The sequence below is a fragment of the Hipposideros armiger genome, unplaced genomic scaffold (assembly GCF_001890085.2).
Source record: "Hipposideros armiger isolate ML-2016 unplaced genomic scaffold, ASM189008v1 scaffold_1349, whole genome shotgun sequence".
Classification (NCBI taxonomy): Eukaryota; Metazoa; Chordata; class Mammalia; order Chiroptera; family Hipposideridae; genus Hipposideros; species Hipposideros armiger.
This window is the reverse complement of record NW_017732699.1, coordinates 162787-178301: the sequence shown is the minus strand read 5'-3', so window position 1 is coordinate 178301 and position 15515 is coordinate 162787. Positions and strand designations below refer to the sequence as shown.

Below are 15515 nucleotides of genomic sequence, written 5' to 3'. Positions count from 1 at the left end.
CCACCCTGAGCCCTCCATCTTCACCCCACCTGTTCCCTACCCTGGCTTTGGGATTTTTTTGTCGTCATTATTTTGTTCCCAGCTTGCTAACTGCAACTTCTGTTGAGCCATGTGTCCCAGACCATGTCCTTCTGCATCTGTCCCCCAACGCTGCTTCCCAGAGCTGTACTAGATTGGGGGTGCATCTGTCCCCCAACGCTGCTTCCCAGAGCTGTACTAGATTGGGGGTAGGGGTAAGAAATCACCAGGAGGAGTGTCTCAACTTCAGCACAGCCGAGTCTAACAAAATCTCTTCCATTGTGTGTGGAAGAACACCCACCAACTAGGGATCAGGAGTTCGGGGCTACCCTGCTTCCGCTGTCAGTTAGCTGGGGAACATCAGCTAAGACTTGCTCTCTCTGGGTTTGGATGCAGTGACTGCTGCTGTAATTCCGAGATGGAGGCTTGGGGCAGGGAAGGGAAGCCACAGGTAAACTCCCGCTGGCTGGCCCTGCAGAGGTGGTCTTGGGTTCCTCCTCCCTTCATGACTTTAACAAAGATTCCCCCATAGATGCTTCCATTCTCTCCTCCTGCAGAATAGATGCCACATGACCACCTGTTCACAGGGCCATCTGAAGCAGGAGAGACCTGGGGAGCAGGATCCCAAGTCCTAGAGGACAAACCTACGAATGTGGCCATGCCCTTGGCTTTTGGCCTGAGCTCTCCTGCAAGTGGGGGCCTCGGACACTCAGCTCCCAGATCTCTGGAATTTCAGTCTCCCTCTTCCCATCCATGAGTCCCCATAATGGAGCACTTTGGTTCACCTCTCCCTGCCCCAAAGCCCTCTGGGGGCTGAATTCAAAAATTGTTTCAATAATTTACTGGGAAGGTGACAATCAAGCACACACATTTTATTTTTCGTGTAATGCGCCCATTAACCCTTAACAGTTTAATAACCTATAAATCTTCCTAGTAGGGCTTCCATGTACCCCTGGGAAGGGTGCTGGGCCCTCAGGCTCCCCTTGGGGGCTGAGCAGGGGCCTGTAGGGTGGACCATGTGCCCTTGCTGATGCTTGCAGGATTTTCAAGGGCTTTTCCAGGGCTGTGCTTCAGCTCCAGATGCGATCACAAGGTTTTTCTTTGGCATTTAACCCATTGCTGGGATGGCATTCCACAAAAAAGTATGTGTGACAAAGGGCACAGCCACAAGGGACACCTATAGGGACCCCACTCAAGGTGCACATGCAGAGTCTGGGGCTGCGGGAGGAGGGGCACCAGCTTTGTCCTGCTGGGGCAGCTTTAGGAAGTTTCCAAGAAAAGTTCCTCCACTTCAGGGGTTAGGCCACCATCCACCACACCCGGACTCTTTGGTTTTGTCCAATGGCCCCCTTCTCTCTTTTCCCCAGCCCCTCTTCATTGCTCCCCGATCCTGAACACCAAGGTCACTCGACCTGGGGTTGTTCCCATCTGTGAAAGGATGGGCCCTTTTCACCCAAGGAGAGACTTCCCGAATGCTCAGCCTTCCTACAGTCCCTGGGAATTAAGCCAGGGCAGGGAGGGTAGAACCTCACTCTTGGTGGGAGATCCTGTGGTCAAGTTGAATTAGGGCAATGGCAGGTGAACAATCATGTGCAATCAGAGACTGGCCTTATACTGTACTTACCGCCAAAATACTATTGCCTCTTGGGCCCCCCGGAGGCTTCCTTAAGCTCCTGGAGTCACCTTGATTCTTTGGCTGAGGCAGCCACCCAGAACATTCAACCAGGAGAGTGTGGTACATGGGGTTAATCAGAACATCACACCCTCCTCCATTTCTCTCCCTTCCCCTACTGTCTCCTGGGGGCTGCTACTCTTCCTGGAGCAGGGGCTCTCGATCCCCTCCCTGCACCCTCTCATCCTCCTCCTTCTCCATGCAGCCCATGGTGGCAGCCAACCCAGCACCCACACCACCCCCGACCACAGCGGCCCCTGTGGCCCCCACTACAACTCCAGCTGCCACCATCCCAGCCTCTGCAGCCAGCGCCGCTGCAGCCATGCCTGCACCCACCACACCTGCCAGGCCCATGAGCCCCGCCCCCACGGCACCCCCAACGGCAGCCAGGTGGCCACAGAAGCGCATGGTGTAGGCATCCATGAAGGCCTTGGCCTCAGCCTGCAGCTCAGCCTCCAGGGTATCCAAGGTCTGCTCTCTCCCATGGCACAGCAAGGCCACTCTGTGGTGAGCCAGGATGGCATCTTTCTGGGCGGAGAGGAGATTCCGCATGTTGTTGGGCAGGACCCGGAGTGCAGAGAATATGCACTTGGTGGCCATGTCCTGTGCCAGGAGGGGAAAGAAGACACTCTGACCTAGAGACCTGGGAGCCCTCCCCTGGTGTGGGCCCTGCTGGCCAGACACCTGGCTCCCACACAAGCCCAGGGCTCACCTGCTGCCGCACATACTCCTCAAACTCCTTCTTGGCAGCTTCCACCATCCTCAGGTTGTGCAGTTGGGTGGCCATCTGTGCACAGGAAAATCCAGGCTGCCTTCCTCCTTCCTCCCCAGATCCCAGGGTACACCCATTCGCTTCCCTCCCCGCCCCCTGGATCCTCCTGGGGAGCTCTGTACCTGGTCAGGAGAAGCAAACCCAGGCCCTGTCCTCCCCATCCAGCCTGAGAGGTTCTGCAGAGACATCATTGGAGGGGTCAGGGACAGCAGGGGGACAGTGGGCTTGCCTGGGTTTCTGGGAAGTTTCCACACCTTGATTTCCTGAGCTAATTGCTGCCCTGTGAGCAGGCGTCTGTCTCCCCTGGCCAGGGGTCGCCCCTCATTGCAGTACCCCTGGCAGCGGCTCTTGGCATGCTGAGGGGCAGCACTCAGTACATCAGCGATGTAGGCTTGGAGATGGTGGAAATCGTCATCTGTGTCTGAGGAAGAGGTTCCTCATGCTGAGGAGATCGGGGACTAAGCAGGACTAGTTTTTGGAAGGGTAAATGGTGTCAGAGGCTGGGAGACACTGGCAAGTTGCCTGGAGGAGGGCAAGCTGGGGAGACCTTTGCTGCTGGGGACACTCACTGCCTGGGCTTCCATGGTCCTTGCTGGCCCACCGCCTCCTTGGAGCAGGCAAGAGGTAACAGCGGGCTCGCCTTTTATGGAGCAGCTCCCAAACCCTGGGGTATTTGCCGGATTCCTGAGAGATAGATCGGGAAAGCTCTGAGCTAGGGGTCCAGCCCCAGTCCTAATTTGCCTACAGGACCCCTCAACTCTGTGTTCTACACCCACCTCTCCATCCCCTCCCTCTGTACACTCACCTGGATGACATCACCCACGTGCCCCTGTCCTGTCTTGTTGGAATGTGATGAATCACGAACTAAGAGATCCAGGTGCTGGAAGAGAATAGGTCCTGATGCCAGCAGCCAGGGGTATCTGGGTCTGGGTGATGAGTCCAGAAATGGGTGTCTAACCTGGATTGGCACTATCCCATGATGCCTGCCCATCACCTCAGCCACGTGGAGAAACATCTAGAGACAGGACACTGAATGTCACAGCTGGGCCACTCCAAGGTCTGTGCCTCCCCTCCCCACTAAGCCCATTGTATAACCCATGCCCCCAGCTCCCAGCTCCAGGCCCCTCTGGCCTCCCTCCAACCAAGTATCCTGTGCTTCACCCTCTGCCCTCAAACCGACCAATCCAGCTGTAGGTCATGAAACCCTAGACCAGAAGTGGAAGGCATCTGACTCTGGCTGGTCCAGTCCCCTGGCCTTATGGTCAGGGCAGGGACGTGTTGGCACCCCAACACCAGGTATTTCCTCACCTCCAGATATTCCAGGTCTTTATCCTTCAGTTCCTGGGAGGTGTTGAGGATCTGGAACCAAAGAGAACAAGATGTAAGAGGGTCTGCAAAGGCAAAGAGACACTGGGAAGACCTTGGTGGGAAAGGAGCTCACAGGCTGACTGTGAGGCTTGGGACCAGGAGAGACCAGCCCAGGGGCCTCCACAGCCTCCTGAGCATCTAGCTGTGAGGGATGGAAGGAAGGCTGGGGAATGATCCTGCAGACCTTCAGCTACCCCCAGGGACTTTCAACCTATTTGTAGAATAAACCATGTTCCCTCCTTTACCAACGGGGGGCATCCTTCTCTTGCAGGGGCACCCCCAGAACCTAGAGGGATCCTGGACACAAAAATGTGTGAGATAGAGTGACCATAACCTGAGCTCTGATAGACAGAACCAGCTGAGGTGCCCCAGGTTTGCAGAAAGCTGAGCTGGAGCGGGGCAAGTAAGGTAGAGATGCAAGATCAGAGCATTCTCACCTGGTAGGAGCTCAGCATTGTGGTGAGAGCACAGAGCTTGGTTCTTGTTTCACTGCTCAGTTCAGGGCTCATGGCGTCCCCCGTGTCCACCAGAAACACAGCCACCTGTGCAGTGGCGGGGGACAGACCAAGGGGTCAAGCCTGACTCAATACCTCTGCCCACCTTGTCTTCCTGTCTTTGTCCCAAAGTTTTCCTTCTCCATTCTCCTCCCCTCCACTCATCTCCTCTCCCTCCCCCCCCTCCCCCTCTCTCTCCTTCCCCCTACCTGACCCAATTTTGACTTCTTCTGCCCTTTCTCCTCACCTTCCTCCCGCCTTTCCCCAGCAGGAAGGGATGGCTCCACATCCATATGCCCCTGGAGAGGCTATTGGCATCCCAACTGAACCCCTGCAGGGAGCCCCCTCCTCTCAGCCAGCCACCCTCGCAGGACTCCTGCAGGGCAGAGAAGGAAGGCATCAGCTGATGCATCCAGCCCTTATCCCCCTCCCAAAGCCAAGCTGGGACCCCTAACCTACCCCTAGCCCCTTGCCCCAGCCTGCCCTCACCTGGCCTGGCAGCCCCTGGAGCAAATGGTTGAGGAGGAAGGTCTTCCCTGAGTGCTGCTCCCCCAGGACAGCAAGGAGGCAGACAGGGGTGTCCCTGGCCAGGGGGTGCTTCAGGCAGCGGTTGATGGCCCCCATCCTCAGGATGAGGCCTCCAGAGGCATTGATTCGCACCAGCAGCAGTGGTTCTGCTCTCACAGCACAGGTCTCCTGGCCAGAAGAAAGAGAGGCCCCTGAATTCAGGCTGTGGGAGTCGGACCCCAAGTCTGGGGTGTGTCCAACCCCGAACTCAGTTTCTTACCCTGACCTCCTAGAATAGGACCAAAGCCACACACCCGTCTTGGACTGGACCTGGGTCTCTCCACGCCCCCCTGCCCTGAAATGAGGCCTGGTCCCCGGACCTGTGGCACAGGCGGTGGTGGCCTCTGTGGCAGCAGCTTCATCTTCTCCCCCAAACCCCGGAAACCCTTCTTCTGCTTGCATATCTTGCAGCACTCTGGGCAGCAGGGCCGCTCGCAGCCAGGGACACGGTGTGTGCTGAAGCACCGAGTGCAGAAGTCGTGGCCGCAGTCCAGCGAAACTGGCTCACACAGCTTCTCCAGACAGATGGAGCAGGTGGGAAGCTCCTGGGGTGCTGCGGGCCAGGACCCCAGGCTCAGCTCCAACTTAGGGAATGGCATGTGGGACCTGGGGGCAGAACGGGCCATTTGAGAGCAGCAGGCAGGGTTGCAGGGGGCACAGGCCAGCGATTGAGGAGGCAGGCTGTTCCCAGAGAGACCAAGCTCTCTGCCTGTTCCTGAAAGACTTGCATCCCAGAACTTGGAGACCCCAGAGTGATCCTGGGAAAGAGAAAGCCTGGAATGGATTGAATCCTGCTTCTGCTATGCCGCCAAATACAACCGTGGGCAAGTTCCGGCCCCCATCCAGCCCCCAGTTTCCTAATTGTCCAAGAGGAGAGGTGAGCAGCCTCTCTTCATGAGGCTGTTGGAGCAATCTGATGAGATGGTGCATGCACAGCACACTGCCCGGCACCTGGCACAAATGCTCATAAAAATTCTCCCCACGGGTTCCTGCTGCCAGGGCTCCCTCAAGGAGTTACTGACTCAGCCTGACCACCTAAGGAGTAATGCCTTCTACAATATCCTACAGCAACTTCAGTACACCCCGAGATGGGACCTTAAGGAGAGGGTAGGAGCCCCCCAGTTGTCGGGCAGATGGCTCTGGTTCTTGGAAGATTCTTTCTACTCTCCCACTCTGAGTTGGAATCAGCCTCCATGCAGCACCCCCAATTTTCCCTGTCTCCGCCCACATCCCCAGAGCCTGGCAGATCCAGCCTCACATGCCCTCCCCTGGGAAAACCATAGACCCCCCCTGTTCCTGGACCAGCCGGCCGATGAGGCCCACTGCACCAATCTGCCAGCAGGCCCTGACACTCACCAACTGTTGCTGCTGTTTCCCATGAAGCTCCGTTTTCTCTCCTTGGAGAAAAATTTTGGGGGAAAAAAACAAACCAAAACACACACACACACACACACACACACACAAAACGTTGTTTTGAAGAGAATCCAGATTTATATCTTCATCCTCAGTTTCAGTGGCCCCTCAATCCCCACTCCGCACACCCATCCCCACCCCTATCCCCTACCCCCCATCTCCACATGGCCCCTTCCCATCCCCATTCTCCTCAGATCTCAGGACTGAACACTTGCCTGTTTGCCAAGCCAGTGACAAAAGGAAATGACTGACAAGGCAGACCTCGGCATGGGAGCCTGGGAGTGGGGAGAGGGTCCAGAAGCGGAGGGTGAAGGCCAGGAGCCCTTCAGCCAGCCGTAAGGATGGAAGGGCTGGTGAGCTGTGGCAGGTGGAGGGTGTTGGGGGATGGTCTCCCCAGAGGAGCCGACTCTGTCAAAGCTGGAAAATAGATGTGTCAGTCAGTAAGGAGGAGGCTGCCTCTGTACTCACCCCAGGGGGAGGAGACAAGACTGCGGGAACCAGGGCTCCAGAGGAGGGAGGGACAGAGCCGAGCTCAGAATCCCTGGCAGAGTCTGGGATGCAGGCAAGCTGAAGTGGTGAGTCGCCATGGAGACAGAAGGGAAAGATAAGGACACGGAGGGGGAGGGTAAAGGGAGAGAGAGAAGACACATGGGTGCACTGGCAGAGAGGGAACCGTGGGCAAATATTGCTCCTGTTGGCCCAACAGGGTCCTTCCAGGGGTCTGGGCAGGGTGTGCAAAAGGGAGAGGTTTGGGAAATCAGAGAGAGGCCCCCCTTCCTTCATGGGATGAACATTTTACTGAGCACCTACTATGTGTGGGGCCCCGTGATACCACCATATTGCATGTGGCCCTGCACACTCTCTCCTGCCCAGGGTTATCTCACTGATGCCCATTCACAGCTGCAGCTTTGCTCAGTACCCTTAGCTTCAATGACATTGGCTGCGTGTCTTCCTCTTCCAATGGCTTTCACCTGGTTTCAAGTTTGTGACAGTCAATTCCAGACCTAACTGCCTCTTGACTGGGCTCCTACCCTCCCCTTCCCAGTGCACCTCCAGCATAAACCCCACTGAGCACAGCTGATCCCATGCTGCTCAAATGCCTGCCATGGCCCCCTAACAATCAGATCAATATCTAAACTACCTGGCTATATCTACTATCCTGAAAAGTCCTCTCCAGTCTTCCCTCTCTTCCACTCTTCTCCGACTCTGCACCTTTACTCCATCTCCCCTCTGTCCTCACCCCTTCTGAGAGACCTTTGCAGGCCCAGCTCAGGTGCCATCTCTTCGTGTTTTGCCCTTGCCGACTGGACATGGCTCGGGCACCTGACTTGTGATAGGTTCAGTGCGGCACGGGCTCTGGAGGCAAGCTGATCTAGGCTCGAATCCCAGCTGACCTAGAAAACCAGGGGCCCTGAGTTCCTCCCTTCACTTCTCTGAGCTCTGAGGGTCACAGTTACATACAGAAAGGCATCTGCCCGGGCAAAGAGTTATTCTTAAGCTCTAGGAGCAAGAATGCAGAAGGGGAGATGGGATTAGTACTTTAGAGAAGCTTAGTGGAAATCGCCCCCAGCAGCATCCCTGGGTCTTGTTCACCCCGGTCTTTCACACTAGAGGATGAAGGGCCTCTGTTTGTGGGGCTGAATGGAAGCCAGAGAAGTGATATGACTCCAGCAACCCCTCCCCATTGTTGGTAGCAAAGCCTCCTTTGAGGAGGAGCTGGGCAGAGCCATGCCCACTGCTCTTCTTCCTTGCAGAGTGGTCTTCTCAATCAGGTGGCCTTGCATCCTGGCAAACAGGTACAGGGGAGACAGCCTGGGCACTGGATTCACACGGAAGTTCTACACTTGCTCTCCCAGCATGAGGCCCTGGTAAGTTGCCATCCTCTCTGAGCCCCTGTTTTCTCATCACCAGGCAAAGATGTGGGAACGCAGATGGGTGCCCAGTCTTCCCCAAGCTACTGCACTGGTCACACACCCGAGAAGCCAGTCCAGGTTACTCACTGGGTACCCAGCCCTTGTGGTGCGGCTGGGAACAGGAGAGACAAAGACGTTATGCTCCCCAAGATCTCCTCTGGGGGCACATGGACCAGTCAGGCGATAAAAATGCATTGCTATGCTGGAGTGAGAACGCAGGCTTGGAGGTGTCAGGGCTGTCTCCGTGAGCCAAGAGGTAGGAAAGGCTGCTCCAGGCAGAGCAAACAGGATGGTGGGATGGAGGAGGCCAAAGAACTAAGCCGACTGGGGCGTGCATGACTGTGTGATCTGGGCACATCAGTAGGTGTTCCAGGAGGGCTCCTGCAGGGCATACTTGTGCTGTAAAAACATCATGTTTAGGGATGGCTATGTCATTTGCAGGCCGGGTGCAAAATGAAACTGTGGAGGTCCCAGCAGCGGCATTTTGATTGAAAGTTAATCTCCTCTTCCCATAGGCCCACCGCCTCCAACTCACTGCTGACAGGTGAGCCCAAGGGAGGCCACGTTCATGCTGGGACGTGCTCAGCACCTGGAATGGGGGCTGGGCAAGAGATCCCCATCAAATTTCAGCCCAGTGAGAGGATGGCTGTCACCTGTCCCACACCAAGATAGCTGAAGCCAATCCAGCGGTCCCCAGTTCTGCTTGAGCCCATGCTCAGGCCTCTGGATGGAAGAGGCGTCAAGGGCTGGGGAGGGGCAGCCAAGAGCCCACCCTAGGGAGGCAATTGGAGATGGACACAGGGGACGCTGAAGCTCCCAGGCCCCAGGGCATGATCCATTTCCCTATCAGACTTCACTTACAAAACACAAACTCAAAGCTCACATTATGAATCATTTCCAGATGGCGATCACAGAACACTGCCGCCCAAGCACAGGGCCCTTCTGAGGGTTGGCCCTGGGTGACTGCACTGGTGACACACCCAAGAAGCTAGCCCTGGTCGCTTTGGCTGCTGTGTGGACAACGGGTTAGAAGGACAGAGCTGGAGGTGGGCAGGAGGCCACGCTACAAGGACAGAGCCCCCAACCCAGGCCTGGGCACCTGAGAAGTCTCACTTTGAGAGACACAGTGCGAGACCAGGGGTAGAAAACACCCTGCCTCCTCACGCTGAGAGCTTGTGCTCCTGGAGAAAGGCCCTGACTCTGTTCCTTTGCTATCAGATGACCCTGCTGGTATTTGGGGCTCTGAGGGGGAACCCCTTGTCCGGGGAGGCCAGCTGTGGGGGTCAGGTAGGGACAGTTCCATTCTATCCACTAAGCTCCACAGGCCTCTCTGCGTTTCTACAGTCTCTGAGGATGATTGAAACCTGACAGGAAAATGAGAGTCTCCAAACTACAAAAAGAAAACTTCAAAATCAGAAGTAATATACCTTCCTAGTTCAGTGTCTGCTACCTTTCACATTATATCATCCAGTTAACTTAACCGGCATAATCTTCTGTGAAGTTAGATTCAAAGCACGAGTGCTGCTGACTCAACAGATGTTTACTGAGCACTCGTGCACTTACATGAATTCACACTTACTTCCATATGCACACAAACACATCACACACTTACCCACAGGCACTGTTCCAGGCACCCTATGTATATGAATTCACCCTTAACAACACAACCTATGAGGGAGGTACTATATTCCAGATGAAGAAACTGAGGCCAGAGAGGTTAAATCAGTTGTCTAAGATCACACAGCTATTAATGTCAGAGCTGGAACCCAAACCCATGCAGTCAGGTTCCCGCACCCAGGCTCTTATTCTGTGGTTTTCTTGGGTGGCAAAGTCATGTCAATTATGAAAACAAGTTTGGAAAAGAGTTTGTGGTCTTGCTGCATCTCAGTATGCAGCCACTTACCTCAGAGGTGGGGGGAAGAAAAATCCTCTCAGTCCATCTATGTAGAATATTGGGATCAGGCAACTGAGTTTTGGATGGTCCTGGCCCCAGCTTGCTGTGTGACCTTGGGCAAGTCACAGATCTTCTCTGGACCTCAGTTTCCTGATGTCTAAGTGGAGGGGGGGGGGATGTTCAATGAGAACAGAGTTTTCATCTGTTGGAGTGTCCTGCTCTCTCCCACTTCCCTGGCCTAGGAGCTCCCGGAGGGCTGGGGCAGGCTGGCCCTCACCAGGAAGACTGGCACAGTGGGTGCTAGTGAGCGCCAGACCCCTGCCACCCGGATGTCTCTTCCTCCCCTGTGCCCCTGGGAGCCACCTGGACACCCCCAGCTCTGCCACCAAGGTGCAGGCCATGTGACAGGTCACCACACTCCTTTGTCATGGTCAGCTGTGGCCCTATTTTAGCCCTTCTCCCAGAAAATCCAGCCATCAGTCTCTCCCACCGCTGCCCAGCTGCCCTGGGGCACTTTTTGTTGGGTGACTGGCTGGAAGACAATGAAGGTAACAAGCCCAGACCTGGGACCGGTGGGCTGAGGTGACATCCCTCCTCTCATCACCACCCTGAACCCAGGCCTGCTGTTCTTCATTCCTCCTCCCCAAGCTGCACCCAATCCCCTCACATGAGCCTCCCACTTACCTCACCACCCCCACATCCCAGTCCCAGAGAGAGCATGCAAACAGCTCTCTCTGGCTATGGCCAAGGCAAGACTCTGTAATTCCTTGTTCTCCGTTTCTTTCCCAGAGATTTTTCCCTCTTCACAGTCTTTCCAACATGCCCACTTGTCACTCCTAGACCAAGAAAGAGTGAGGGCCTCTAAGGCAGGTGTTCCCAGGAGAGCTAGAGACCTGATCACTGGGGAGGATGAGCTTTGTGCCGACTCCACCCAAGGTGTCTGTGATGCCTGACAGGTGAGCAAGGAGTCCACCCACCCACCTACCCAATCACCCATCCACCCACCCACCCACTCACCCATCCACCCACCCACCTATCCAACCTTTCATCACTAGTCATCCACTTGTCTGCCCATCCAATCATCCATTCTTATTCTTGCCCATACATATTACAAATGTTTATTGAGCACTATACACCAGGCATCATTCTGGCCCTGGGAGTAGACTGATGAACCCTCAGGATGCTTCCCGTCTAGTGGGAGAGACAGAAAGGTCATTAGATGAGTTCTGGGTGAAGAGCTCTCTGACAATGGTGAGTGAGGGGTGAGGTAGGAGGATCAAGCAAAGGCATCTCACTCATATCTGAATATCTGGGAAGGTGCTCTCCACAAGATAATGCTCAAGCTAAGCCTGAAAAATGAATATGAGTTGGCCAGCAAAGGTATGGGGGTGAAAAGACATTTCTGGCAGAAAGACCAGCACATGTAAAGACCCAGAGGTGTAAGATAAAGAGCCTAGCTGGAGTGTAGCTTGTGATGGGAGGGGAGGAAGGAGAGTGGGTCAGGGCATACAAGGCACATCACCTCTCAGACTCTGCCTCATAATGCTCCCCTGCAGAGCTAAGGAAGGAAAGAGGCCACTGTCCTGTTGAGCTAACAGCTTCTGGGTGTTCTCAGGTGCAGGGGGTTGTGGGGGTGCTGCAGCACCCAAGCCACCCTGGTGTCCATGCCAACATGGCTGCCTCCATGCCCTGGGCCCTTGCCTTGGCCCCACGGTGCAGCAGGGTGTGTTCCCCAATCCCTACAGACCCACTGGCCGTGCCTGCTCTTGCCCTGGCCCTGACCCAGGTGCATCTGTACCAGATCCTCTTGTGTGAGCATCAGAGACCTGGCCCAAGCAGGTCTCTTGCTCTGAGGGGTCAGGCCTCTTTAGGGTGAAGGAGGAGCAATGGGACAAGATCCAGACCAGAGAAAACAGAATTGGAGCTCACCCAGCAGCTGCCATATTTGGTTGGCATTTTTTAGTTTTCAATAAAGATCAAGCTAAGGCTGAGCATGGTGTGGAATTCCTGCTTTTGTGAAGATAACCAGGTTTTGACTTCCTGTACAGTCCCTCCCAGGTACCATCCGTCCTCTCTCATCACAGGTAGCCCCAGCCTTGCCTTGAGTCAGGCCCTATGATTGAAAGGCCCATTCCAGGCTGCAACCTGGATGCTCAAAACCCTGATGAGTTGGGAAGACTGCTGTCAGCTCAGTCAGGCTCCCCTCGAATGAAGCCACAGGTCCCCTATCCCACGGATGGCCATGGTTACAAGTGGTGTCTAGTTTCAACCTCTATGTTCAGAACTGGTGGGGGGCCCTTGGCAAAGGGGGACACTGAGGCCAGTCCCTGAACTCTGAGGCTGGGCAGGACACAGTCCAGATGCTAAAGAGGCCAGGCCCATGTGTGGCTGTTCCTGACCCTGAAACCTGGTTCCACCCATTTTCTTGCTGATCAGCTTCCAGGGACTTCCCATCTGCAGCTGGAGGAAAGTCCAAGTTCCCCAGCTTCCCTTCCAAAGCCCCTCAACATCAATTCAAACCCAGGCTTTCTAAAATAATTTTCAAAATAAAACATTAACCAACATTTGCTTAGCAATTTAGGGTTCACAGTGCGTTGCCATATGAACTGCCTCAATTGATTCTCACAACACAGTGACCATTAGCTCCATTTCTTGAACAGGAAAACAGGCTCAGAGAGCTGAGGAGACCTCCCCATGCCAGCCCCAGAAGGAGGAATCATCATCGCGACCCCCAGGACTGAGCTGTCCCTTCACCCTGCCTCACCCAGTGCTGTACGCTTTACCATAGCCAGAGGGTTTCCCAACATACCTACCTCGACACCTTTGCCCCTGTCATTCCCCCACCTGGGGGTGCCCTCACCATTTTCACCCAGGTCCAGGTTGGCTCAGACTTCCTGCAGGGAACTTGCCCCATCCTCTCTCTCCTCCCCTTTGTTTCTCATGTTTAGGAAATGCCACTTATGTACCAAGCATTGAGCTGGATGCAGGAGCTACAAGTAACAGAGTTCCTGCCCTCTGGGAGCTCAAAGGCTATGCTCAAACAAGGAGATGGGCAGCTGCCCCTCAGCATGGTCGATGCTGGTACAGAAGCCCAGGAAACCATGGGATCCCAAGCGAAGCTCCTCACCCAGACTTGGGAGCCTGAGGCTCAGTCTGGCAGGATGAGTGAGAGTTAATCCCCTCATGGAAGGTACTGGGGAGGGGAAAGGGTATTCCAGGCACAAGGGAAAGTATGTGCAAAGGCCAGTGTGGGTATAGCATAGAGTGAGGCTTGGAGTCAGCAAGAGTAAAGGCAGGGTGAGGGGACTGAGGTTTCGGTCAGCAAGCATAGATCACAGAGGACCATGTGGCAGATTTGAGACTTTACTTGCATGACACTGGGAACCATAACTAATTTTCAGCAGGAAGCATGTCATCAGCTTTGTGACTCTGAACCATGACTTTGCCCAAGCAGACTGGAAGGGCCTCTTGCTGGTTTGGACAGCCACTTCTCATTAGGCACGTTTGAGACTCGACTAGTCCTCTGATTGGTCCTCTGATGACAGACATCTAGAGTGGCATTAAGGCTTTGCTATAACAAGCATGCTGTAATGAATGTTTCTGCTGTGACTCTGCTTCCTACATGGGGGGGTGTGGTTTGATTGAAGGATCAATCAAACCACACACCCTCACCAATGTGTGTTGACCTTTGCCAGTGTAAGTTATGAATGTGCAAGCATGCATCTCGGTCTACTCAGCATTTCTAGTTTTCTTTGCATTTTTTAGGTTGTTCCTCTGCTATGTTGCCAAAAACAAAAGACTTTTTTATAATGGAAGGGGGAGTTTTAAAGCACCCTAAATGTCCAGTTATGATAAATAAATAGTTGATGATTAAATAACTACACGTTTTAGACCCAGGTTACTCGCACAGCACTGTTGCTGATCACTGGGCACTCTGAGGCCTGACCTTTGAACTGAGCCCATTCCCAATTAGAATCTGGGCTGTTACTGACTCTCATGTATGTATGTGGCACCTGTGCCAGCCACAGGCTTCTTCCTTGCAGCAGAGTCAGCGTGGTCCCAGGGCCGTGCTCTGGCAGAGGCCCTGCCATGCAGGTAGTGGGCAGGGAAGGCCCCACAAGGAGCAGCACTTCAAGTGGACATCAGGAGAGGAAGAGGATGAGTGAGAAGGGACAACAGGACTGCAGGCAGAGGGAGGAGTCCCTACAAAGGTTGGGAGGCCCAGCCATGTCCAGTTTGAGAGGCTTATATTAATAAATGAAGTATGGCAAAACAGGGTTATAGAAGCTGAGGCATATTTTTAAAGTTTACAATGGAGGCATTAAACAACAAAGAATTCATTTAGTCATCAAAGCCTAAGGTCTAAATGTAAGGCCCTCCATAATTGGCCTGTGACAGACCCTGTATGAGTCTGCTAAGGCTGTCATGACAAGGTACCACAGACCGGATGGCTTAAACAACAGAAATTAATTTTCTCACAGTTTTGGGGGATAGAATTCCAAGATCAATATGTTAGCAAGTTTGCTTTCTCATGAGGCCTCTCTTCTTGGCTTGTGGATGGCTATCTTCTCCCTGTGTCTTTACATGGTTTTCCCTCTGTTAGTGTCTGTGTCCCAATCTCTTCTCCTAAGGACACCAGTCAATGAAATGACCTCATTTCACCTTAATTACCTATTTTATGGCTCTATCTCCAAATATAGTCATATTCTGAAGTGCTGTGGGCTAAGACTTCAATATATGAATTTTGAGGGAACACAGCTCAGCCCATAACAGGCCCCAAGTGGCCAACTAGCATGTGAATGTGGACAGGATGAGGAGAGGAGCTTGGAGGGATTGGCAGGGGCCAGAAAGGCCCAGAACTCAGACTAAGAAAACTAGACTCCGTCCCCTCAAAATATAAGGGGGAAACTAGAAGAGTAGAATTTTCAATGGAGCATTTGGACCCGCACTCTGGCAGTTGGTGTGGTAGATCAGAAAGGGAGGGAAGCTGGGGACCAGTCTGTGGAGGTGGGAAGAGAGGCAGGAGACTGAGCCACCTCTTGTTAACCCTTACAATTCTGAGATGAGAATTAACACACCACCACCAGCACCACCACCACCGCCACCACCACCACCACCTGCAGCAGCAGCACCACCACCACCACCAGCACCAGTACCACCACCACCATCTCCACTGCCACCACCATGACCACCACCACCACCACTGCCACCAGCACCAGCACCAGCACCACCATCACCACCATCACCACCAACACCAACACCGCCAACACCACCAGCACCACTGCCACTGCCACTGCCACCACCAGCAGCAGCACCACCGCTACCACCGCCACCACCAGCAGCAGCAGCACCACAATCACCATCATCACTGCCACCATCACCACCAACACCACCAACACCACCA

General features: G+C 54.3%; 1 protein-coding gene and 1 long non-coding RNA gene across 7 annotated transcripts; one reads left to right on the top strand and one right to left on the bottom strand.

Annotated features, from left to right (window-relative positions):
• Window positions 1-869: 869 nt before the first annotated feature.
• RNF112 (ring finger protein 112) lies at window positions 870-6766 on the bottom strand. Of its 5 annotated transcripts, XM_019633592.1 has the most exons (14): window positions 6520-6766; window positions 6248-6288; window positions 5212-5497; window positions 4814-5020; window positions 4572-4700; window positions 4268-4372; window positions 3771-3821; window positions 3421-3477; window positions 3268-3342; window positions 3032-3146; window positions 2717-2883; window positions 2585-2638; window positions 2403-2477; window positions 870-2293 (listed from the first exon to the last, which is right to left on the bottom strand). In XM_019633592.1, exons 1-14 carry the CDS (start codon window positions 6571-6573, stop codon window positions 1826-1828), a joined length of 1884 nt encoding a protein of 627 aa, XP_019489137.1. In that variant the 5' UTR covers window positions 6574-6766; the 3' UTR covers window positions 870-1825. The 5 variants fall into 5 exon arrangements, with proteins under 5 accessions (XP_019489137.1, XP_019489134.1, XP_019489136.1 ...); XM_019633589.1 differs by having other exon boundaries at window positions 2585-2883; XM_019633591.1 differs by having other exon boundaries at window positions 2585-2877.
• Window positions 6767-6776: 10 nt separating this feature from the next.
• LOC109377275 (uncharacterized) lies at window positions 6777-11062 on the top strand. 2 transcript variants are annotated; one of them, XR_002122846.1, is made up of 4 exons: window positions 6777-6879; window positions 8059-8172; window positions 8659-8761; window positions 10901-11062. It is a non-coding gene; the product is annotated as an uncharacterized LOC109377275 (long non-coding RNA). The 2 variants fall into 2 exon arrangements; XR_002122847.1 differs by lacking the exon at window positions 10901-11062 and adding an exon at window positions 9119-9313.
• The last annotated feature ends 4453 nt before the right edge of the window (window positions 11063-15515 follow it).

What these genes read in the sequence shown, in the direction of transcription:
- RNF112 (XM_019633589.1), bottom strand. Translation starts at nt 6,573, where the DNA reads ATGCCGAGGTCTGCCTTGTCAGTCATTTCCTTTTGTCACTGGCTTGGC. An exon ending in GGAAACAGCAGCAACAGTTG is followed by an intron (nt 5,498 to 6,247) that starts GTGAGTGTCAGG and finishes TTCTGCCCCCAG; the next exon opens with GTCCCACATGCCATTCCCTA. An exon ending in ACGTGGGTGATGTCATCCAG is followed by an intron (nt 3,147 to 3,267) that starts GTGAGTGTACAG and finishes TCTATCTCTCAG; the next exon opens with GAATCCGGCAAATACCCCAG.